The 25,883-nt window shown below is 38.0% G+C and overlaps 1 protein-coding gene across 2 annotated transcripts in view; it reads right to left on the bottom strand.

Moving 5' to 3' along the window:
- Nucleotides 1-2,573: 2,573 nt before the first annotated feature.
- The window catches only part of LOC150083805 (uncharacterized protein C05D11.1-like), a 282,398-nt gene continuing 259,088 nt past the window's right edge, over nucleotides 2,574-25,883 (bottom strand). For both annotated transcript variants that reach the window (XM_090375794.1, XM_090375795.1), the window contains 2 exons: nucleotides 11,105-11,257; nucleotides 2,574-2,905 (listed from right to left, as the gene is read on the bottom strand). In XM_090375794.1, the coding sequence (XP_090231920.1) occupies nucleotides 2,842-2,905; nucleotides 11,105-11,257 (217 nt within the window). In that variant the 3' untranslated portion in view covers nucleotides 2,574-2,841. The remainder of the gene's footprint in view (nucleotides 2,906-11,104; nucleotides 11,258-25,883) is intronic.

Here is a 25,883-nt window from a genome sequence, read left to right as displayed (position 1 = left end):
TCCTCATATTGAATAAATAAATTTCTGAACCTTAAGCTCAGAAATTTAATTTTCTGAGGTTTAGAAGAGAATTCTAAGTTTTAAAAATTGTTATCTGCTTGCTAGGCATGGTTGGCAACTCTCTCTCTCTCTCAACAAATAATTTTCTAAATTAATCTGATTTCTTTATCATGATGCCTAACTCAATCACAACTCTGATGTACAGATATAAAAAAAAAAGAAAGAAAATTGAAATATGCTATTGAGAAGTTATGAAGAAACTTATGTGACAGGAAATAACATTGTATATCCACAATTTTAGTTTTGGAGGCAGTAAATCAAAAATAAATGTGCCTAGACAAAGGCTCAGCATAGTAGAACATGAAATGGAAGAGGTTAAAAAAAAAAAAAAAAAAAAAAAAAGAAAGAAAGAAAGAAAAAGGTATTACATTGTAATTTAATCTGTCTTTCGTTAAACATTAAAAAACACTGATGATATATTAAGGAGTCTTTATGTGCTGTGATGTAATGACTAGATCATAGATATAGCTTAATTTTCAGCACTCACCTCATAGTTTGTTAAAAGTTTCACCACGTACATAGTAGTTATGAAATTTTAACAACTTAAAAGAAATTATAAATTTAAAAATTACTACATTATGAGCTTTAAAAATTTGCCTAAGAAAGGAAAGGGCACCTTCCATTCTATGATTGTCTAATTAGAATTATGTATTAAAATAAATTAAAGTGAGATAAAAAGCTAATAGCAAGAGCGACTTTCGAAATTGTCTTCAGTTAGCTATAGTGGGAAGAGAAGAGCACGCGAAGTATGTTATATACCGGTTAAGTTCCCGAAATGCATTTCAGTGCACGTGAAAACTTTATACCTGCTAAAATCTTTCAGGGTAGTCAATTTTTTTTTTTTTTTTTTGACTGGTGCAGCATAAGCCTCAGGCTTCCTTGCCCCATATGGCTAATAATAATAATAATAAAAATTCCAAATAGGGGAGAAGTTGGTTGGTTAAACAAAAAGATTTCAACCAACTTCTTCCCTATTTGGAATTTAACACGTATAAAATTTCCACGTGCACTGAAATGCATTTCGGGAACTTAACCAGTATATAACATACTTCGCACGCTCTTCTCTTCCTACTATAGCTAACTGAAGATGATTTCGAAAGTTGCTCATGCACGGCTATTAGCTTTTAATCTCACTTTAATTTATTTTAATACATAATTCTAATTAGACAACCATAGAATGGAAGGTGCACTTTCCTTTCTTAGGCAAAATTTTAAAGCTCATAATTTAGTAATTTTTAAATTTATAATTTCTTTAAGTTGTTAAAATTTCATAACTACTATGTACGTGGTGAAACTTTCAACAAACTAAGCAGATTACTATGAGGTAAGTGCTGAAAATTAAGCTAAGCTATATCTAAAATCTAGACATTGAAAAAAAAAACAAAAAAAAAAACAAAAAAACCTGGCAATCTTTGTGGGATTCATTTATTTAAGTGCACATTCAAAATCAATGAGATACAAAAGTCAAAAATCCGCTGTTTACAATTTAAATACTTCAGTTGCAAAAAAAACTATACAATTTCATTTGTATATTCAATAAACTGAAACCAGAAAAATCATGCTCATGACGTACAATTATATGTAATACTACACTAGCAGACATCTGACGCCATTACAGTGAAGTTTTAACAATTTGCCACTTGTTGTGTATTTACAGAGATATCCAGCTTAGGACAGAGTATTAAATAATGAGAATGGCGCGAAGACAATACATAAAAAATATACATTATCTCATGATAATCTCCATAGACAAGAAAACTATTCCACACATAACAATTTTGTTAGATCTATTGATAAATTCTCTTTCAAAGAGAATTTATAATCAAAATAGCATATGCCACATGATAACATTTTGAAAAAAAAAAAAAAAAAAAATCATAAAAAAATACATAATTTTCCCAGCCATTTTTATAGAAGAGAACTCCTACCAAGAACTTGACTTGACTTGACTAAGTAGATAATGCAGTCAATTTTTAAAACTTGAAAAATTAACAACAAATAATAAAGGTAATTGAAACCAAATTAAAATTCACCTTTACTAGATCAAATTTCTCTCCTCATAAGATTTTATTTCTAACTGAATCTGAGCAGGAAATTTGTGATCTTAAGTCATTCCTGATGTTACTGGAAAATTTGACCTAGTCTAGATATTGGTTCATGCCGTTCTAAAGACCTGCCCACTTTTGCTATGAAAATTATATGGAATCCAGCAGAATGATAAATGATAATCCGTCAAAGAATTAGAGTTATGTGTATGAAGGATGACGCAACCTTTTTCGTGAATTTTAAAAGCCAGATTAGATTTAAAATGATTGAAATAATATGACTAAAAATTATGGACATCTTATAAAACAAAACTTGATAACATTCTTAAAAATATTTTAAAATTTTTGAATCATAACAGTAAAGATAGTTTTACTTATTAAAATCAGAATTTTATACGGTAAACATAGCATTATGCTTTTTTTTTTTTTTTTGTTTAATTAGAAATATTCATTTAGGAGATTCTTAATGTACAATAAAAAAAAGCCTGTAGCTCATTTCATCACTTGTAGCAAAATGATAAAATATAACAAGAAAAAACTGATCACTTAAACTATCTTGCACATAAGCCAAATTAAGTGCCAATTTCAGTAATCTGGGTCCAAACATTCCTACAATTATGTGAGGAGAGTGCTCACTTATTGTTAGTGGAAAAGACAAATTCACAGCCTTTTTTCTTCAGGATTTTGGAAAAGTTCAGAGTTACAGGGAACCTTAGTGCCATTCATCACCTTGATGCTATGATAACTTGGATAGAAAGCTGTCATCCAGTGAGCTGATAGGAAGCAGTTGCCTGGACATCCTAAAAATGTCAGCATAAATAATGGCATCAGAATATATACAGTTACAAATCTACTTTATTTTTGGATGTATCAAACATAGTCATTTTATTAGCAGAATTCCTTTTATAAATATCAGCAAAGTATATGAAAATTTTAAGCTGAATGTTGCAGCAATATATACTTTATTCTGATTAAATCTTGAACATAAATCTAAAGTATAAAATCCATATAACAGTAAATCCATTGGAACTGAGAATGCAAAAAGAACATAGGGATACACAGGTGTTTACATAATGATTAATTATTGATTAATAATTAATTATAATTTCAGTATAGTCAAAAAGTGGGGGTGAAGAATTTCAGAGTCAGAATATGCAACAAGTTCACTTGCACAAATGTATTGGATGCCCTTCTAGGAATATCATGTAATATGCGAGAAGTGTTTCCCATGCATGCATATCAACTTGGCCATACCAATATAAACCTTGTGTGAATCCATGAAAATTCCATTACAGCAAATGTGGGCAAGGTAAGGTTGAGGTGGGGGCTGCCAGTGCAGCAGCAATATGTTAGAAACAAACTTGCAAAGGCCATAGTATTAGTATTAATAGTGGCAAATGATGCAAGAAAGTACGCTTATATAGTGTCAGCCAAAAAAAAAAAAAAAAAAAATTCCATTTCAGCTATCTAATAGTTTGTCTAGTTCTTCCTCGAATTCATTCAAACTATCCACTTCACAACAATGGACAGAAGCTTGTTCCAGCAATCAACCACTCGTTGGCTGAAGGCAAACTTCCTCAATTTGAATTTATGCTCCCCGCCTGTCTAGTTCTTCCTTGAATTTATTCAAACTATCCACTTCTAACAACAATGGATGGAAGCAAGTTCCAGCAATCAACCACTCATTGCCTTCAGCCAATCTTTCTCAGTTTGAATTTATGCCCCCTGAAGTGCATAGTTTGGCACGAGGAAGAATCTCATTGCTCAGACTATGCACATGAGGGGGCATAAATTCAAACTGAAGAAATCATAGACATTATTGGAACTTACAGACTTTCAATATGGGATGGGACTGGATGCCATATCAGCAACTTTTTTTGTAAACCTTCTCAGCTGAACTTTCTAAAACTTTTAAGGACATCCATTGTGGTTTTATATCCTCCAAAGACGAAAGACTCGGTGCTACATCAACAAAAATAAATATAAATAAATAAAAAAAGAAGTCTGGATCATCTCATAAACTCAAGGGATGTGAGATGGTAGTTCATTAGAACTACCATCTCACACACTTCAAAAGATTTCCTGATTTCTCTGGTTGTTAGATATCCATCAGAATTTTCATTTTCTTTGCTGCCTGGTATAATTCCATCAAATATATCCTTTACTGATAGATCACTTGCTGTCAGAAGATTTTCAATGTTTACCCACTTGCTGAAATTTTGTGTAATATTAACTGAAATACCGGTATACTCTGTTGGCACTACACTTCTTTCTTCAATATTCATCACAACACCTGACTGAATAAATCCAACTTTACAAACACAGTTTTTGATTTCTTATTTGGAAATTAAATCCCAAGCAATCTACATATGCACTGCATTTAGTAAGTTAATTATTTTTGCTGTGTGCTTAGCTTGGGCATCATCCTGTTTTTAATTTATGCAATAATTTTTCATTGCATACCTGTACAATGTTTTGAAAAGTTTTACGATTCCTTGATCCACAGGTTGCACTATTAGCAATAGTAGAGGCACACGATGCAAGAAAGCAAGCTTATACAGCAACAGCCAAAAAAAACCCCCTTACCATTTCACTGATCCATTCATTCCAAATGTTTGTCTAGTTCTGCCTTGGGTTTATTTAAACTGTCAACTTCCACAAAAACAGATGGAAGTTTGTTCCAGCAATCAACTACCCGCTGGCTAAAGGCAAACTTCCACACATCTATTCTACAATTTTCTTTACTCAGTTTGAATCTATACCCCCTCAGATTTGTAATATGAGAAAGAGGAAGAATCCCATCAGCATTGATCCTGCTCAATATATTCAAGGCCTTATACACCTCAATCATATCGCCTAGCAGGTGCCTAGTCTCCAGAAGCTGCAATTTTCAGAACTTAAGCCTTTCTTCATAAGAGCACCCCTTTCTTCTCTTCACCAGTCTTGTTGCCTTTCTCTGTACTTGTTCTAGCAACTCTACATCCTTCCTAAAATGAGGCTTCTGGACCTGTATGCAGTACTCAAGGTGTAACCTAACCATTGCCTTATACAAGGGAATAATCACCTCCTTATAACTGCTTGCAAAATTCCTGTATATCACTGACAAGACCCCATGATCTACTTTGGCAGCCTGTCTGCACTGTCAGAAAACTTCATATCTGACTGCAAAATTACCCCCAGGTCTCTTTCATTCTCCACTACCCTGAGTGTAACACCATACAGTTGGTACATTTCTCTGGTGGTTACTGCTACCAATATGCAGTACTTTGCATTTTTCAATGTTAAACTTCAGTTGCCACTTCTCAGCCCATCTACCCAACTTTTCCAGATCCTGTTGCAGCAGCATACTGTCATTACTGATATTAACAACCATGCCAACCTTTGTATCATCTGCAAACTTGGACATTAAGCCTGATATACCTTCACCAATATCATTGATAAATATACAAAACAACAGTGCACCCAACACCGAACTCTGCTGGACTCCACTAATAACATTAGTCCACAAAGAGCAGCGTCCATTGATTACCACTCCCTGTCTTTTCCACTCAACAACCCTTTTATCCATTGTTGAAACTTTCCCTTAATGCCATACTGCTCCAATTTGTACAGCAGCCTTCCATGTGCAACAGTATCAAAAGCTTTCCTGAAATCAAAGTATATGATATCAAAATTAATTTTTGCATAAAGTTCCTTTGTGACCACATCACAGTATCCAATCAAATTGATCAGACAAGACTTTCTCTTGACAAACCCATGATTTGTCTGAATTATTACTGCTGCTTTGTCTAGACGATCCTGCAATGCTTCTTTAACCAGTGACTCCATTATTTTCCCTGGAACAGAAGTCAAACTAACAGGTCTCTAAATACTTGAGTCACCCTTTGATCTCCCCCCCCCTTGTGGAGATACATTTGTACATCTCCAGTCCTGGGACTTCCGAGTCCAAGGATGCTTTCATAATTATGGCTAAGGGTTTACTTACTTCTTTTGCTGCCTCCTTTAATATAACTGGATAAATCCTGTCCACCCCAGGTGGCTTTGTTATGTTTAACTTCAACTATTTCTCCTCCACTTGCGTTAGTTATTTACAAAATCGTTTAACTCCCTGTCAGACTTTGATAAACATCTGGCCCTCTCCTCCTCCTTGAATAACTTCTATATTCATGTGAATGTAGATGCAAAATACTCATTTAGTTCAGAAGCTATCTGAGAATGATCATATCAGATCATCATCACATCAAATGAACCACTAGGTGGCAGTGATCACAGTGTGCTGAAGTGGGATTTACTCAAAGAGGTAACTACCATTAGGGGTAAAGGGAAGGGTTATTGTTTCCGTAAAGGCGACTACGATGGACTGAGACAGTATTTAAATTCTATACAGTGGGACCAACTGATGATGTTACCAACAGCAAATTCAAAATGGGAAGCATTCAAAGAATTAATCGTGGAAGCTACTAGGCTTTACATACCAACTAAGAAATATTGTTCAAGGTTTAGGCCAAAATGGATGTCAGATGAACTAATGAGGCATATGGCAGAGAAGAAAAATGCATGGGATACTTACAAATTAACACATGACACAGAAGCCTATGATAGATACAAGTTGATATGCAACCAAGTTACAAAGGAGGTTAGGCAGGTGAAGGCAGAGTACGAGAAATCTTTGGCAAGGGATGCAAAGAAAAACAGCAAAGAGTTCTTTTCTTATGTAAACTCTAGAAGGAAGGGGATGAATCAGATTGGTCCACTTGATATTGATGGGTCAACTGTTGATGATCCTGCTCAGGTAGCTAACAAACTAAATGAATATTTTGCATCGACATTCACACATGAGGAGTTATTCAGCGATGGGAATGCCAGAGGTGTATTCAACTCTAGCAGTAAGCTACAGAATCTTGAAATAACTGGGAGTAAAGTGGAGGAGAAACTGTTGAAGATAAACACAAGAAAAGCACCCGGGGTGGATGGGATCTATCCAGTTATATTAAAGGAGGCAGCAAAGGAAGTAAGCAAACTCTTAGCCATAATTATGAGAGATTCCTTGGACTCAGGGGAGGTACCCATAGACTGGAAATGTGCAAATGTGACCCCAATTCACAAAGGAGGATCAACGGCTGACACAAGTAATTATAGACCTGTGAACTTAACTTCTGTTCCAGGAAAATTAATGGAGGCACTGGTTAAAGAAGCACTGTGGGATCATTTAGACAAGACTTCAGTTATAGCTCAGACACAGCATGGTTTTGTTAAAGGGAAGTCTTGCCTGACCAACTTGATTGGATACTATGATGCAGTCACAAAAGAACTGGATGCAGGGAATAACTTTGATATTATATACTTGGATCTTAGAAAGGCTTTTGATACTGTTGCACATGGAAGACTGCTACACAAATTGGAGCAGTGTGGCATTGGAGGCAAGTTGCTGCTATGGATAAAGGGGTGGTTGAGAGGGAGAAGACAGAGAGTGGTAATCAATGGGACACTGCTCATCGTGGACTAATGTTATTAGTGGAGTCCCTCAGGGCTCAGTGTTGGGTCCATTATTGTTTTCTGTATTTATAAATGATATTGATGATGGTGTATCAGGCTTAATGTCCAAGTTTGCAGACGATACAAAGGTTGGCAGGGTTGTTAAGGACACTACTGATACTATGCTGCTGCAACAGGATCTGGAAAGGTTGAGCAGATGGGCTGAGAGGTGGCAAATGAAGTTTAACATTGACAAATGTAAAGTACTACATATGGGAAACAGTAACCCCAGATCAACGTATCAACTCTGTGGTTATACGCTGACAGTGGTAGAGAATGAAAAGGACCTGGTGGAAATTGTGCAGGCAGATATGAAGTTCTCTGAGCAGTGCAGACGAGCTGCAAGAGTAGCTCATGGTGTCTTGTCAATGATATACAGGAATTTTTCTAGCAGGGACAGGGATGTGATTATTCCCTTGTATAAGGCATTGGTCAGGCCACACCTTGAGTACTGTATACAGGTCTGGAGGCCTCATTTCAAGAAGGATGTAGAGCTGCTGGAACGAGTACAGAGAAGGGCAACAAGATTAGTGAATGGAACAAAGGGTTGCTCTTACGTAGAAAGGCTTAAGTTTTGCAAATTACAGAGCCTGGAGACTAGGCATCGGCGAGGTGATCTGATAGAGGTGTATAAGGCTTTGAATGGCTTGAGCATGCTCAATGCCAATGGGATTCTTCCTCTTGCTCAGAATAATCACCTGAGAGGGCATAAATTCAAATTGAGGAAGGACGGATGTCGGATAGATGTGCGGAAATTTGCCTTTAGCCAGCGGGCAGTTGGTTTGTGGAAAAGACTTCCATCGCTTGTTGTTGAAGTTGATAGCCTAAACAAATTTAAGGCTCAGCTGGACAGGTATTTCGTACGAATGGAGGGGTGAAATAGGAGTAGTGGTTGTTTTTTTTTTTTTTTTTTTTTTTTGGCTGATGATTAGTGAATGGAACAAAGGGGTGCTCATACGAAGAAAGGCTTAAGTTTTGCAAATTACAGTGTCTGGAGACTAGGCACCAGCGAGGTGATCTGATAGAGGTGTATAAAGCCTTGAATGGTTTAAGCATGCTCAATGCTGATGGGATTCTTCCTCTAGCTCAGAAAAATCACCTGAGAGGGCATAAATTCAAATTGAGGAAAGACAGATGTAGGACAGACGTGCGGAAATTTGCCTTTAGCCAGCGGGTGGTTGGTTGGTGGAACAGACTTCCATCCCTTGTGGTGGAGGTTGATAGCCTAAATAAGTTTAAGGCTCAGCTGGACAGGTATTTTGAACGAACAGAGGGGTGAAGTGGAAGTGGTTTTTTTTTTTTTTTTTTTGGCTGATGCTGCATATGCTTGCTTTCTTGCATCAAATGCCTCTACTAATGCTAATGCTAATCTACGGTAAAATCACTGATATCAAGTGGAAATCTGATTCATCCCCTTCCTTTTAGAGTTTATATAAGGAAAACAAGTTTTTTCTATTTTTCTTTGCAACCTTTGCCAAAGTTTTTTTGTAATGTACCTTCACTTGCATAACCTCCTTTGTGACTTGATTGTAGACTAGCTTGTATCTACCATAGGCTTGTGTTGCCTGACAATTTATGTGCATCCCATACATTTTTCTTCTCTGCCACGAGTCCCATTAGTTCATCTGTTTGAGCCTAAACCTAGGCTCAAACAGATGAACATTTGGACCTAAACCTAGAGCAGTATTTCTTAGTTGGAACAAAAAGCCTAGTAGCTTCCAAAATGACTTCTTTGAATGCTTTCCATTTAGAATTTGCTATTGGTAACATCATTAGTTGGTCCCACCGTATAGTACCTAAAAAAATCTCTGAGACAACTGTAGTAGCCTTTACAAAAGCAAAAACCCTTCCCTTTAGCCACAATGGTAGTTACATCTTTAAGTAAATCCCACATCATTACACTGTGATCAATGCCACCTAGCGGTTCCTTTATCTGTAAATTCTTAATGCATGAATAATCAGGTGGTAGACGACTTTCATCAACCGGTGAAATACCACCACTTTGCTTATTGGAGGCTTGAAGTGGTGAAACCCATGTTTAGTCTCTAGAGCAAAGTTTCCGGCATCCCTCTCCCCCCATACTTCTCCTTCAACCCATGCACGGTACTAATTACTATAGGTTTTGATACCTTTCGTGTTTGGGGTTTTTCATAAAAAAAAAAAAAAAAAAAAAAATCACTGCTGATAATCAGATCAAGAGTGTTATTCCCTCTTGTTGCCTCTATGGACACTATCAATTGGAAGAAATATAAGTTCTATGTTGTTCAACTGAACATTCAGATGAGTTGTAGAGTTATCTAAGGCAGACAATTTTTTTAATGACTTGCAATAATTCTCTGTACCATTCATTTAGGAAGTCAACGAAAATTTGATCTATCATACATACATCTGTGTTGCTCTTATACCTTCAACTGATAGGTTTTTTTGTCCCTCTGAAGACATGTGAATGCTTACTTTACCTATTTACAAAAAGCTTTTTTTTTTTTTTTTTGCTTTTTTTTTTTGTGAAAAAAGTGATCTCAAAACCTTGAGATCACTTCAGCAACAAGAAACAAGTTTTTGTGAGTGAAATGATCTTTTGAAATGGTGATATTAGAAAGATAGCTGTCACTAAGAAGTGACAGCTATTTCTTGTGCAGCATGGTGCATATGTACAACATATCTCCAATCTAGAAATAAACATAATACCAATATAGGTTTTTGAGTGTTTTATATACAAACAACACAATTTACCTATGCACCATGCTGCTCAAAGAATACTTTAAAGTTAAGTCTATTCATGGAAAGCAGACAGTGGATATAGTACAGCATGTACACACTGCAAGAACACATGATGATCACTTGTGGAAAAACTTCACATGTTTGGACAGTGTGATTAAACACCAATAACTTGTATGTCTGTAGTTTTAAAACTTGACAATAGTGGGTTAGATTGCTCCTTTCCCCGCCATATAATCCAATAGCAAAACCACTGTATTCTTGACTGTTCACTTGCTTTTGTTTACAGGCACTCTCTTGATTTTTCTGAAAGCTAAAGACATGTGGCAGGAATTAGAAGTTAAAAGGTACTTGTTACACTTTTGCACGACAATTTACAACACCAATACAAAATATATAATAAATAATTTACAAATAATAAATAGCTGACATATTTCGCCTAAATGAAATGAAAAATTAGAATAATAATTGGCAGCATGATCATACAAAGCACAGAATTTACATACATTATAATATAAATTTGGTTTTGGATTTTCATTTATAATTATAATCAGTGGCTGATAACAATAACAACTAACATTAACCATATTCACTGTACTTATTTATACTGAATTTACTAGGAAAACTTAATTTTCTTCATACAGTTTCTTCACGAGTTAAAATCTTCCTATAGCTATAAAATACAGGAAAGAAAAAAAAGAAGGTAAAAATAATTTAAATTTTTTTTAAAGAACGTTTCTACTTACTCATTAAAGCCAGCTATCATCTTATCCACCATAGAAGGGTTACAACAGATTGCACAGCGAGACTGTTTTGTGTCAAACAAGGGAAGAAGATATTTGGGCCCAACCTGCTTCATGTCATCAATAGTAACTTCTGATATTGATCTGAGAAAGTTTCTAGCAAAGAAAAAAAGGAAACAACATTAAAAAGGAGTATAAATTAATGATAAACAAACAAATTCAACCAAGACCACAGGAGCTCATATCAGTGCCCATGGAACTATCTGTAGAAAAGGCATGCAGCAGAAACAGTACATCTATGAGACAGCAAGTGGAGCGACTCTGTTAGAGGTGAGTCATTAATTAACCTAACTGTCTTCTTCTAAATGGAATCTAGAAGCCTGAGAGAGATTTTGGAGGCACTGCCCCAGATGTGGAACAATATTCCATGGTAGGGTGGATCTGCGATTTATACAGAGTGAACAGCTGTTTGGAAGAAAAGTAACGCCGAGAGCGAAAGAAAAAAACCAAGTTTTTTAGATGCAAAGGAAGCAATATTTCTAATGTGCTTGTGCGAAGAGACATTAGAAGTCAGGGTAATCCCCAAACGAGAGATATCATTTTGCCTAGAAACTGGAGTGTCACCAAAGATAAGCATAGGAGCAGAAGAATCCTTTTTGCGAGATATAAGAGAAGACTGAGTTTTAGAAGGATTGAAATCAACTAAGTTGTCTTTGCCCCACTGGAGAATTACCTGTAGATCGGTATTTAAGGAATTGGTATAAGATTTTCGAGAAGTTCAGGCTGATCGAGCAGGACAAGGTTTCTCAAAATGGAAAGTGGAATGCAATGTGCTATCTTCGGCAAAACTATGGATTGGATTTCCAGTCAATGGAAGAAGGTCATTAATATACAAGAGGAAAAGAGTGGGGGAAAGAACTGAACCCTGGGAGACACTGGCATTAGTGGAGAAGTTAGAAGACAGAGAGCCATCTACCAACACCCTCGGTGAGCGATTAGAGAGAAAACTGGATAACCAATTACTAAAAGCAGTTGGCAAACTATAAGATGGAAGCTTGTTTAGAAGACCTTTATTTTATTTTTTGTTAGTTGCTGGCCCATCAGCTTCTATGGCCATAATGCACCTCCCAAAGTTTTTGCATTTTTACTGTGATCCAAGCCTGAGGCGGGAATCGAACCCGCGACCTTTGGGTTGCCAGGCAGGCACTTCACCTACCTGGCTAGCCCGGTCGGCAGAAGACCTTTATGCCAAACACGATCGAAAGCCTTTGGGATGTCAAGAGCAACTACTTGTGTTTCACCGAACCTTTCCACTGAATTAGTCCATAAATGGGTAACATAAGCCAGGATATCACCAGTGGATTGACACTGACGGAATCCATACTGGTGATCGTTGATCAGACGGAAGGTTTCTAGGTAGGAGTTGGCGGTTAATTGATTTCTCCATTACTTTAGAAAGAGTAGAAGTAATTGCAATGGGACGATAATTGGATGGGAGGGATTTGTCACCCTTTTTAGGAACTGGCTGGATATGAGCAAATTTCCAAGCAGAAGGAAAAACACCTTTGGAATAAGAAAGTGAAAAAAGGCCGCAAAGAATAGGAGTAAGTTCAGGAGCACAGGTTTTGAGAACAAGTGGAGAAATACCTTCAGGACCTGGAGCTTTCTTTGCATCAAGATTTGTCAAAATCCTTCTGACATCCTTTTGACGGAAGACCACAGGAGGCATTGAAGGGAGCGTGTTAGGAATGGTGGGAGGTGTTTTACCAAGATCATTAATACATGAGCTCGAAGAAAAATGGGATGCTAGCAGGTCAGCTTTATCCTTGGCTGAAGTGACAACAGAACCATCTGGTTTGGACAGAGGTGGGAGCAGAGATGGGCAAAAGTTGCGGCCAATAGCTTTTGCAAGAGACCAGAATGCTTGACTACCATTAGGGAAAGAAGCAAGTTTTCTACTCTTAGCCTGTTCAAAATCTAGTTTGGACTCATTAATAACTGCTTTACAACTGTTGCAAGCTTTGGTGTACGCAGAAAATGAAACTGAAGATTTGGAAACAAGCCAATTACGACATCCAACGTTCTACTCTTGAACAGCCTTAGCACATTTATTGGAAAACCAAGGTTTAGATAAAGGACGAGATTTTAAAGTGGAGTGTGGAATACAGGATTCCGTTCCAACAAGAATAATTTCACTAACATGATCTGAGCAAACGTTGTCATCAGAAGTTTTGAAACAGTAATCCGATCAAGGAAAAGAAATCTCGCAGGTCATCCCATTTTGCATTCTTGTAATGCCAATCAATATGAGGTTGGGAATAGCCATGAGATAAAGGCTCCATTGGAAACGAGACAATCACTAAGTTTGATCTGAGGTGCCTATTTGACCACTCACTTCGATCGTGTACTTAGAAGGGTTGTTTTTATGAAAAAGATCAAACGTGTTGGCTGCATGGTTAGGATTGTCCGGTATTCTTGTAGGTAAATGAACAATCAATGCAAGGCCATTAGTAATTGCAAAAGCCTCAGCATCTTGACCAGCTGGGTCGGGGTGACTAGAACGGAAGGCAACTGGAGTTGTGAACATTAAAATCACCAAGGAAAATTACCTCACTGTTAGGAAAGTTGGACTGGAGAAAGTCAAGTTGCAAAGAGAGAAAGTCAAAGAGATCCAAGTGATTAGAGGAGTTGGGAGAACGGTAGAGACAACAGATGAATTTGACACAATGAGGTAGAGAGATTTTAAGCCAGAGAAGATCAAAGAGAGGAGATTCCAAATTGCCAAGTCTCTGACAAGGAATATCAGAACGGACATATGCACAAGTACCACCTTTGAGGCGAAAGGAATCATACAGCGAATAATTTGGGCATCTGAGATGAGCAGTATTTGAATCAACCGATAACTGAGATTCTGTCAGATAAAGTACATGGGGTTTGCCAGACTGCAAGTGAAAATGGACATTGTTGAGATTAAGAATTGAGACCACGTATATTTGTGAAATGAACTAGGAAGTGTTTCTGTAGAACTAGGAAGTGAAATATAATAAAAACTTAAAAAAAACAAATAAATAGAAAAAATGTACTGAAAATATTTTAATAGCATAATTAATTTTACACCTTTCTAATTGCTGTGCAGAAAGAGGGCATCAACAGTTTCCAAGTTCAACTGGGTTCTCCTCTCTTGGTTAAGAAATCGTTTTGCAAAAAAATCTTTCACTGGCTATACTGCTGGCTAGAATATAACAAGCGACAGCTGCAAGATATGGAAAAAATACCTCCCCCCCACCACCACCACCACTTCAACAACTGAAAATTTTATCCTTCAACAGAAATTTGTTTTAAACACTTCACTGTGATATAATTTTGAATTTCATCAACATTTTCATCACTTGAATCTTGCACATAAAATAAATCATCTTCCTTCTTTCTGTCAAATCTTTTGATTCCAGTCTTTTGGTCTTACGTTGCAATGTTGTTGCAGTTTCTAGTTTAGTATTAGGTAATTTTTGTTCACTTACCAGCCTCCTTACTTCTGTTCTTTCTGCTTTGTTATCCAAGTTTTAAACTTTTCAGTTTTATATGAAAAAAAAACAAAGCTATTTTATGTAACAAATGTGGTAGAAATTTTTGTGGCAAATAAATGGACATTTTGTTTTAATTTCAGAAATAATCGATGCTTCCAACGCATCTGAAGCTTTTTTAAATTGCTACAATATTTTCTATTAAGTAAGCACTCAACTCATCAAGATGATGAGTTGAGTGCTTACTGAGTTCTTAGGTTGATGCTCCACCAATCTGTTCACAACATTCAAATCTGGTTTCAACTGGTGCCTTGAGTTTTTTTAAACAATTTTGTAGATTTGATTGTTTAAAGTGGCTGTTATCTGTGTGATAAATATATATTTATTGCATAGTCACTATCCAGTCTTGTTGCCCCTCTCTGTACTCGTTCTAGCAACTCGACATCCTTCCTAAAATGAGGCTTCCAGACCTGTATGCAGTACTCAAGGTGTGGCCTGACCATTGCCTTATACATGGGGATAATAGAAGGCTAGTAGGGGCCAGACTTATTCAAAGCCGCTAAGTGGATTTTTCTTATTTATTGATTTGAAATTATTGTTTTTCTAAAACTTTTGATTTAAATTTAGTAGTATATCATTATTTTGTGATATTTCTGATTAATCTGCTGTATTTATTCTTTACTCGGCCTTGTAATTGCATAAAAGTATCGGTAAGGGTATCAAATCTACGTGTTACAAGCTACAACTCCGCTGAACGAGAAGTTTTTTAGCCATATTTAGCCGCTTATTGAATATTTTTTATATCAAATTATTTTTTGTAAGTAGCTTATAGACCTAGTAAGGATCGTTAGTTTATTCTGAATCGAGACAGCGAGATTTGAAAGTTAATTAATACTTAAGTGTCCATAGATTACCGTTCATAACTTCCCGCCTTGTCTTTGTCATACGATCGTTATATATCGAACCTAGATAGCGTTAGTATAGTATAGGTTATAATATTTTCAGCGATCAGTAAAATCTATTAAACTTGTTGAACTTCGTTGGCATTTAAATTGCACTTTTAACTAAATACATATATCGACTTAGATTACAAACGTAACATAATTAATTAATACATAACTGATACGGAAGTTATATAAAGGGAACTCGGAGATAGTTAATACTTGACACTAAAAAATATATATACCGTTATAACTGTGTTGGGAGATAAGTTAGGGTTATAAACTGAAATTGAAATTTTATTTAAATTAAAAGTAATCATGACTCAGACCAGAGCAGCAAAACAAAAGGCTCAAGCTAATGGAAGTGCTGTGGCTCAGAGGAGAACTGAGAGGGGGCAGTTGCTTCTGAATCACAGCCTTCTAAAATGCACAGTTTGCATGATGATTGTGGTGCATTCAGGTACGGGACATGATATTGCCATGGGGGATGTCTTTGTGTGTGCCCGATGCAAGGAGTGTATCGAAATCAGGCAACAACTCAGCGTTCTTATGGGCCTATATGAGAGCTTGAAGGACAGGGTGGATGCCCTCGAAGGAACTAAATTGAGGGGCCCATCAAGCTCTCAGCTGCCCACATCAACGCCAGAGCTTGCACTTGGTCATCGTGAAACACAGCGGCAACCCCCAAGGCAGAATGCGCTGGTCCCAAAGGAACTAGTAGTTGCTGGTGACTCTACTGTCAGGAAAACGGGGAACATGCTTTGTAAAAAGGATAGGTGGAACAGGACCAGGGTATGTCTCCCAGGGGCAAAGGTTGATGACGTTGTAGAGCAGATATCATCTTTTAAGGGCACAAAAGGTGATATAGTTGTACACGTTGGCACTAATGATATCAAGAGTAGGAGACCGGCAGAATTGCTTAACAAGTACAGGTCACTGTTGAAAAAAAGCCGTGAAATAGGGTTGAATTTGAAAGTGTCTGCAATTCTGCCCAGACACGATAGGAGGGAGTATCTGATGAGAGCCTTGTCGATCAATTCGGCCCTGGAAAGACTGTGCAAGGCTCAAGGGGTAGAATTTTTTTTCAGCCTCGACTGTACTTGTTAACAGGAGAGATTGCTTCTACAGGGATGGGGTACACTTAAATAGAAAGGGTACAAGAATATTTGCTGATGCTATCGAGGCAGTGTTAGGTGGGTCGGAAAACTGCTAGCTTGGGGGGATACAAAGACGAATAGATTAACAGTAGCCACTGGCTGAGGTGAACAGTAGCCACTGGCTGAGGTGAAAGAGATTCTTGCACTGCTTCTATTGGAATGAGCAGAAGCCTGAAAAACAAGATTCAGGATATTTCAGAGACTGCTGGGATTCATTGCGGTACAAGTAAACACATGGGTTGTGTTAGGGTAGCTAAGAATAGAAATAGGTGCATGTATACTTCCGTGTACACCAATGCTAGGAGTTTAGTAAATAAATTTGATGAATTTGAGGTATTGCTCAAAACATCAAAGGCAGATATTGTTGGGATATCAGAGACTTGGTGTCACACAGATATAAGGAATGCAGAACTGGAATTTGGGGAGTACAACGTCTACAGAAAGGATAGACTGGATAGGAAGGTAGGAGGGGTTACGCTATTAGTTAAGAAATACATAAAATCCAAGGAAGTGAAGCCAGTGGACATCGCTGGACAGTGCAGTGTCAAGTCAGTTTGGTGTGACATAAGCATTGGGAGATCAAAATTGAGAGTAGGAGTGTGCTATAGGCCTAATGACTCTGATGAGTATAATAAGAAACTGTACAGGGAAATAGAGTGGGCCAGTAAATCAGAGAGTCTTATAATGGGAGATTTTAATTTCCCAGATATTGACTGGAGTCTGGGGGCTGGTCACTCACACACTAGCAAGGCTTTTGTGGATTTATTGGATGATTGTTTTCTACATCAGCATGTTCGGGAGGCAACTAGAGGGAGGAATACTCTTGATTTGATTATCAGCAGTGATTCTTCATGCATTAAGAATCTGCAGATAAATGAACCACTAGGTGGCAGCGACCACAGTCTGCTGAAGTGGGATTTACTCAAAGAGGTAACTACCATTAGGGGTAAAGGGAAGGTTATTGCTTTCGTCAAGGCGACTATGATGGACTGAGACAGTATTTAAATTCTATACAGTGGGACCAACTGATGATGTTACCAACAGCAAATGCAAAATGGGAAGCATTCAAAGAACTTATCTTGGAAGCTACTAGGCTTTACATACCAACTAAGAAATATTATTCAAGGTTTAGGCCTAAATGGATGTCAGATGAACTGATGAGGCATATGGCAGAGAAGAAACATGCATGGGATACATACAAATTAACACATGACACAGACGCCTATGATAGATACAAGTTGATCTGTAACCAAGTTACAAAGGAGGTTAGGCAGGTGAAGGCAGAGTACGAGAAATCTTTGGCAAGGGATGCAAAGAAAAACAGCAAAGAGTTCTTTTCTTATGTAAACTCTAGAAGGAAGGGGATGAATCAGATTGGTCCACTTGATATCGATGGGCCAACTGTTGATGATCCTGCTCAGGTAGCTAACAAACTAAATGATTATTTTGCATTGACATTCACACATGAGGAGATATTTAGCAAGGGGAAAACCAGAGGTGTATTCAACTCAAGCAGTAAGCTAGAGAATCTTGTAATAACTGAGAGTAAAGTGGAGGAGAAACTATTGAAGATAAACACAAGAAAGGCACCCGGGGTGGATGGGATATATCCAGTTATATTAAAGGAGGCAGCAGAGGAAGTAAGCTAACCCTTAGCCATAATTATGAGAGCTTCCTTGGACTCAGGGGAGGTACCCGCAGACTGCAGACGTGCAAATGTGACCCCAATTCACAAAGGAGGATCAAAGGCTGACACAAGCAATTATAGACCTGTGAGTTTAACTTCTGTTCCAGGAAAATTAATGGAGGCACTAGTTAAAGAAGCACTGCAGGATCATTTAGACAAGACTTCAGTTATAGCTCGGACACAGCATGGTTTTGTTAAGGGGAAGTCTTGCCTGACCAATTTGAATGGATACTATGATGCAGTCACAAAGGAACTGGATGCAGGGAATAACTTTGATATTATATACTTGGATCTTAGAAAGGCTTTTGATACTGTTGCACATGGAAGACTGCTGCACAAATTGTAGCAGTGTGACATTGGAGGCAAATTGCTGCGGTGAATAAAGGGGTGGCTGAGGGGGAGAAGACAGATAGTGGTAATCAATAGACACTGCTCATCGTGGACTAATGTTATTAGTGGAGTCCCTCAGGGCTCAGTGTTGGGTCCATTATTGTTTTCTGTATTCATAAATGATATTGATGATAGTATATCAAGCTTAATGTCGAAGTTTGCAGACGATACAAAGGTAGGCAGGGTTGTCAAGGACACTACTGACACTATGCTTTTTTTTTTTTTTTTTATGTGAACCCCAAACACGAGAGGTATTAGAACCTATAGTACTTAGTACCGTGCTTGGGTTGGAGGTTGAGAAGACGAAAGAAGATATTTGTTGACATTGGACTTGAACTTCTGTAGATTGTAATTTTCAGGAAATACGTATGGAGGGAGGTTGTTCCAGAAAACGGCAGTTGAATGAATAAATGAGGAAGATGAAAAGTTGGTTCTGTGGGTTTGAAGTTGGACAGTAAATGGATGTTGGCTGGTGGCGGCACGTGTTCGGACTGTTTTGAAAGAGAGAGCAGGAATTATAGAAGCCAATTCAGAAGAACAGTGCCCATGGAAGTATCTGTAAAAGAGGCATGCAGCAGAAACAGTGCGTCTGTGAGAAAGCGATTGGAGAGACCCTGTTAGAGATGAGTCATTAATTAACCTAACTGCCCTCTTCTGAATGGAATCAAGCAGCCTAAGAGAGGTTTTGGGGGCACCACCCCAAATGTGGGAACAATATTCCACGGCAGGGCGGATTTGCGATTTATACAGAGTGAGCAACTGTTTGGAAGAAAAGTAACGCTGAGAGCGAAAGAGAAAACCAAGTTTTTTAGATGCAGAGGAAGCAATATTTGTAATGTGCTTGTGCCAAGAGAGATTAGAAGTCAGGGTAATCCCCAAAAGAGATATATCCTTTTGCCTAGAAATCGGAGTGTCACTAAAGATAAGCATAGGAGAAGAAGAATCCTTTTTGCGAGATATAAGACAAGACTGAGTTTTAGAAGGGTTGAAGTCAACTAAGTTGTCTTTGCCCCACTGGAGAATTACCTGAAGATTGGCATTTAAGGAATTGGTAGCAGATTTTCGAGAAATTGAAGCTGATTGAGCAGGACAAGATTTCTCAAAATGGAAAGTTGAATGCAATGTGCTATCATCGGCAAAACTATGGATAGGATTTCCAGTCAGTGGAAGAAGGTCATTGATATACAAGAGGAAAAGAGTGGGGGAAAGAACTGAACCTTGGGGGACACCGGCATTAGTGGAGAAGTTAGAAGACAGAGAGCCATCTACCATCACCCTCAGTGAGCGATCAGAGAGAAAACTGGATAACCAATTACTAAAAACAGTTGGCAAACCATAAGATGGAAGCTTGTTTAGAAGACATTTATGCCAAACACGATCAAAAGCCTTTGAGATGTCAAGAGCAACTACTTGTGTTTCACCGAACCTTTCCATTGAAGTAGTCCATAAATGGGTAACATAAGCCAGGATATCACCAGTGGATTGACACTGACGGAATCCATACTGGTGATCGTTGATCAGACGGAAGGTTTCTAGGTAGTTTAAGAGTTGGCAGTTAATTGATTTCTCCATTACTTTAGAAAGAGTAGAAGTAATTGCAATGGGACGATAATTGGATGGGAGGGATTTGTCACCCTTTTTAGGAACTGGCTGGATATGAGCAAATTTCCAAGCAGAAGGAAAAACACCTTTGGAATAAGAAAGTGAAAAAAGGCCGCAAAGAATAGGAGTAAGTTCAGGAGCACAGATTTTGAGAACAAGTGGAGAAATACCATCAGGAACTGGAGCTTTCTTAGCATCAAGATTCATCAAAATCCTTCTGATATCCTTTTGACGGAAGACCACAGAAGGCATTGAATGGACCGTGTTGGGAATGGCGGGAGGTGTTTTACCAAGTTCATTAATACATGAGCTGGAAGAAAAATGGGATGCTAGCAGGTCAGCTTTATCCTTGGCTGAAGGGACAACAGAACCATCTGGTTTGGACAGAGGTGGAAGCAGAGATGGGCAAAAGTTGCGGCCAATAGCTTTGGCGAGAGACCAGAATGTTCGGCTACCATTAGGGCAAGAAGCAAGTTTTCTACTCTTAGCCTGTTCAAACTCTAGTTTGGACTGATTAATAACTGCTTTACAATTGTTGCGAGCTTTGGTGTAGGCAGAAAATGAAACTGAAGAATTAGAAACAAGCCAATTACGATATGCAACATTCTTCTCTTGGACAGCCTTAGCACATTTATTGGAAAACCAAGGTTTAGATAACGTACGAGATTTTAAAGTGGAGTGTGGGATAAAGGATTCCATTCCTGCAAGAATAATTTCACTGACACGATCTGAGCAAACGTTGACATCAGGAGTTTTGAAACAGTAATCCGACCAAGGAAAAGAAGAAAAGAAGTCTCGCAGGTCATCCCATTTTGCATTCTTGTAATGCCAAACAACACGAGGTTGGGAATAGCCACGAGATAAAGGTTCCATCAGAGAAGAGACAATCATCATGTTGTGATCTGAAGTGCCTAAAGGACCTCTCACTTCGACCGTGTACTTAGAAGGGTTGTTTGTGAGAAAAAGATCAAGCGTATTGGCTGTATGATTCGGATTGTCCGGTATTCTTGTAGGTAAATGAACAATCTGTGCTAGGTCATTAGTAATTGCAAAAGGCTCAGCATCTCGACCTGCTGGGTCGGTGTGACTAGAAAACGGAAGCCAGCTGGAGTTGTGAACATTAAAATCACCAAGGAAAATTACCTCACTGTTAGGAAAGTTGGACTGGAGAAAGTCAAGTTGCAAAGAGAGGAAGTCAAAGAGATCCAAGTGATTAGAGGAGTTGGGAGAACGGTAGAGACAACAGATGAATTTGACACAATGAGGTAGAGAGATTTTAAGCCAGAGAAGATCAAAGAGAGGAGATTCCAAATTGCCAAGTCTCTGACAAGGAATATCAGAACGGACATATGCACAAGTACCACCTTTGAGGCGAAAGGAATCATACAGCGAATAATTTGGGCATCTGAGATGAGCAGTATTTGAATCAACCGATAACTGAGATTCTGTCAGAAAAAGTACATGTGGTTTGGCAGACTGCAAGTGGAAATGGACATCGTTGAGATTAGAATTGAGACCACGTATATTTGTGAAATGAATTAGGAAGTCCTTGGGAGGTTTAGATCTTTTCGCAGATAAGCTTGTTCTATTAGTTTGACAATTCATGGTGTATTCAATAGTAAGAAAAAGTGGGTGGGACATGCTGTATGAAGTAATGAAATTTTTGGATATGGCGTACACATGGTAAGAATATACCCAGATCCTTGACATAACGTGGCCTCGATAATGCTCCCCGCATACACACTACTCGGACTCCCTCCAGTCACTATCTGGCAGAGTAGAGGTAGCAAGATTATACACTAGCTGATCCGGAAGAATCCTGGAGAGTTACCAATAGGTTCGGTCCGGTGTACTAACTAGCGGCCGCCCTGCGAAAACCGTTTTAGAGCTGTACCCTCGAAATGTAAGGAATATTGGATCTCGCCACGACGTTCATCATAACCTCAAAAGTCATCAATCATACTGCATGATGGAAGAGATAGAGAAGGGTTGACCGGAACTTAGCTCTAGAGACTAAACATGGGTTCCACCACTTCAAGCCTCCAATAAGCAAAGTGGTGGTATTTCACCGGTTGATGAGAGTCATCTACCACCTAGTACTGCCTGGTGACATAGAGGGGCGGCATTCCTCCATGTGGTGTGGGCGCCACACCTCGACCCCTGCTTACGTTGGTTCACACCTGGGTGGTCACCCACCATGTGCTTGTGCATGGAGGTTATACCCAGGATTACTAACAGTCCCACCATCGTGAAGGTGCAAGCAGAGGATTTGGCTGTCACAGACCATCCGGACTTCGCCGAAATTGGGTCCACTTGACTTGAGTGTCACCCGAATATCAGTTCCATCAGCGTTTTAGACTCCCAGGTAGCAAGTACAGCTTGTCTGGCATATCTGAGAGAATGTCTGTGACAACCTCAAGGACCGGAGGTCCTTGAGGTTGTCACAGACATTCTCTCAGACAACAGGATCTGGAAAGGTTGAGCAGATGGGCTGAGAGGTGGCAAATGAAGTTTAACATTGACAAATGTAAAGTACTACACATGGGAAACAGCAACCCCAGAGCAACGTATCAACTCTGTGGTACTACACTAACTTTGATTTTGATTTGATTTGGTTTTTTATGGCGCATTGGCAGCTAAAGGTACTACACTGACAGTGGTAGAGAATGAAAGGGACCTGGGGGTGGTTGTGCAGGCAGATATGAAGTTCTCTGAGCAGTGCAGACGGGCTGCAAGAGTAGCTCATGGTGTATTGGCAATGATATATAGGAATTTTTCTAGCAGGGATAAGGAAGTGATTATTCCCTTGTATAAGGCAATGGTCAGGCCACATGTAGAGTACTGTATACAGGTCTGGAGGCCTCATTTCAAGAAGGATGTAGGGCTGCTGGAACGAGTACAGAGAAGGGCAACAAGATTAGTGAATGGAACAAAGGGGGTGCTCTTACGAAGAAAGGCTTAAGTTTTGCAAATTACAGTGTCTGGAGACTAGGCACCGGCGAGGTGATCTGATAGAGGTGTATAAAGCATTGAATGGTTTGAGCATGCTCAATGCTGATGGGATTCTTCCTCTCGCTCAGAATAATCACCTGAGAGGGCATAAATTCAAATTGAGGAAAGACAGATGTAGGATAGACGTGCGGAAATTTGCCTTTAGCCAGCGAGTGGTTGGTTGGTGGAACAGACTTCCATCCCTTGTCGTGGAAGTTGATAGCCTAAATAAGTTTAAGGCTCAGCTGGACAGGTATTTTGAACGAACAGAGGGGAGAAGTGGAAGTGTTTTTTTTTTTTTTTTTTTTTTTGGCTGATGCTGCATAAGCTTGCTTTCTTGCATCAAATGCCTCTACTAATGCTAATGATCACCACCTTATTCCTGCTCGCAAAATTCCAATATATCATTGACAAGACCCTATGACTTACTCTGGCAGCCTGTTTGTATTGCTCAGAAAACTTCATATCTGGGTGCACAATTACCTGCAGGTGTTTTTCATTCTCCACTACCCTGAGTGTAATACTACCCAGTTGGTAGATTTCTCTGGGTGGTGTTACACTCAGGTTAGTGGAGAATGAAAGAGACCTGGGGGTAATTGTGACCCCAGGTCTCTTTCATTCTCCTTTAATATTTATTAGCCTCATAACAATTCCTTTAATAACTCTTGAACATGAGTAGCTGCCAATTCAAAATAGTAAAACATTCTTTGTAACTCTTTAATAAGCTTTTCTTTTTTTTTAATAACCTCTTTAGCTGCTAACTGTTCTCTCTCTCTCTCTCTCTCTTTTTAATCTTGATAATTTTTCACGTAATTCATATATTTAATTTAATTTAAAAATGGTGCAGAATTTGCTGTAACTTGTTCTAATCACCTTATTCTTTCCTCTTTTTTGACAATGAAACCCCAAGGATTTTGAAACATCATCAAAAATATGGTTGGATTATTGAAATGTTTTTTGTCAAGTTTTTCTTTTCATCTAGTTTTGATAAAGTCAATCTTTTTTGCTATAAAAATTTGTGTAGGGTGCAGTGGTTTTTATTCTGCTATCAGAATTAGTTATTCCCATATATATCTTTCTTTCAATAAATTAATCTAACCACATTATGCCACTTGTAATGTCATTAGTTTAATTACTAAGGGCATTCACATCTATGTTTTAAAATGCTGTCTTTACCATACATTTAACCACTCTGTAATCAATGTGGCTATGTGTGTTCAGAGGATTACATGAGGAAAAGGAATGGCAACTCTGCATGAGTGCATTGATTTTTGGAGGGGGGGGGGGAAATTACATGTTAGAAATGAAATCACAATTTTTTTTTTTTTTTTTTTTTTTGAAATGGTTTGTTTCCAACAAACAATGGATGATAATATCCACATCAGTAAAAATTGTGGCAATAAGCTGCTTAAACTACACCATACTGTAATATAGATCTACAACATATGCTTCTTATGAGTACTGTAATTTTTCATTATATTCTATATTTTTCTTTTCAAATATGCATCACCGACCTATGTACCTCTGTCACGTGACTTTGAATGTAACAATGGGTGCATGGGCAATCAGTTGACATTGCTTGGAAATTTACAGAAAATACATTTGTAGGCACAAAACATGTGACAAAAATTAGCCTTTTTCATGACTTATAGTATGGCCCTCAAACTAATTCAATTGCTGCACAACACATTACAGTGTGGTACATATGGTTAAAACCAGTGGTGGGATTCAAATAATTTTATAACCAGTTCGCTGCCCTAATGACCATTCTAAGTATAAAAAAACTATATACCGAAAGGTAGTTTATTATTTCATGCAGTTAATACTTAAATAAGAACAATAAAAGAGGTCCACAAAACTGGATTATGTTATAAGAAAGAGTTTTAAAATATTAATGAAAAAATATCAAATAAAACCTGACAAAAAAACAATAAAACTGTTATTTAAGATATTTCCATATTTTGACTGGCATCCTCACTTGAAATTTTCTTTGCTTTTATCTGAGCATCATCGGCTGAGTGATTTATCCTTAACTATCTTTTCACTGTAGGAGTAGGATCCCATTCCTTTAGAGGTAGGCCGATTAGACTAATAGTCATTTGTGTTTGATATATTAGGCGACTTCTCTTCTCTGAACATATGTTCATCTTTGATAAACTCCTTTCCGCTTCTGCTGAACTTACTGCAATTGTTCTGAAAATATTTTTAGCTCTTTGAACACTTTCAGGAATTGCATAATTCTGGGAATTTTTTAAAACATTTTCCACGAAATCTCGATAATCATTAATATCAATTTAGTAATTAAAAATGTCATTAAATACGAGCAATTGTTCTTCAGCTGCTTTCCATGGAACTAGTACTTCTTCAATATTCCAGTAATCTGGCTCCAGAAAAATTGAGAAATTGTAATTTATTCATATCTCAAAATTGGCTACAACTTGCTTTTAAATGTTCACAATCCATTAGTCTTTTTTCCAAATTCGCTACGATGTT

Source organism: Mastigoproctus giganteus, chromosome 6, assembly GCF_048544385.1.
Source record: "Mastigoproctus giganteus isolate SK-2022 chromosome 6, ASM4854438v1, whole genome shotgun sequence".
In the NCBI taxonomy this organism is placed as follows: Eukaryota; Metazoa; Arthropoda; class Arachnida; order Uropygi; family Thelyphonidae; genus Mastigoproctus; species Mastigoproctus giganteus.
This window is presented reverse-complemented; position numbering and strand designations above follow the sequence as displayed.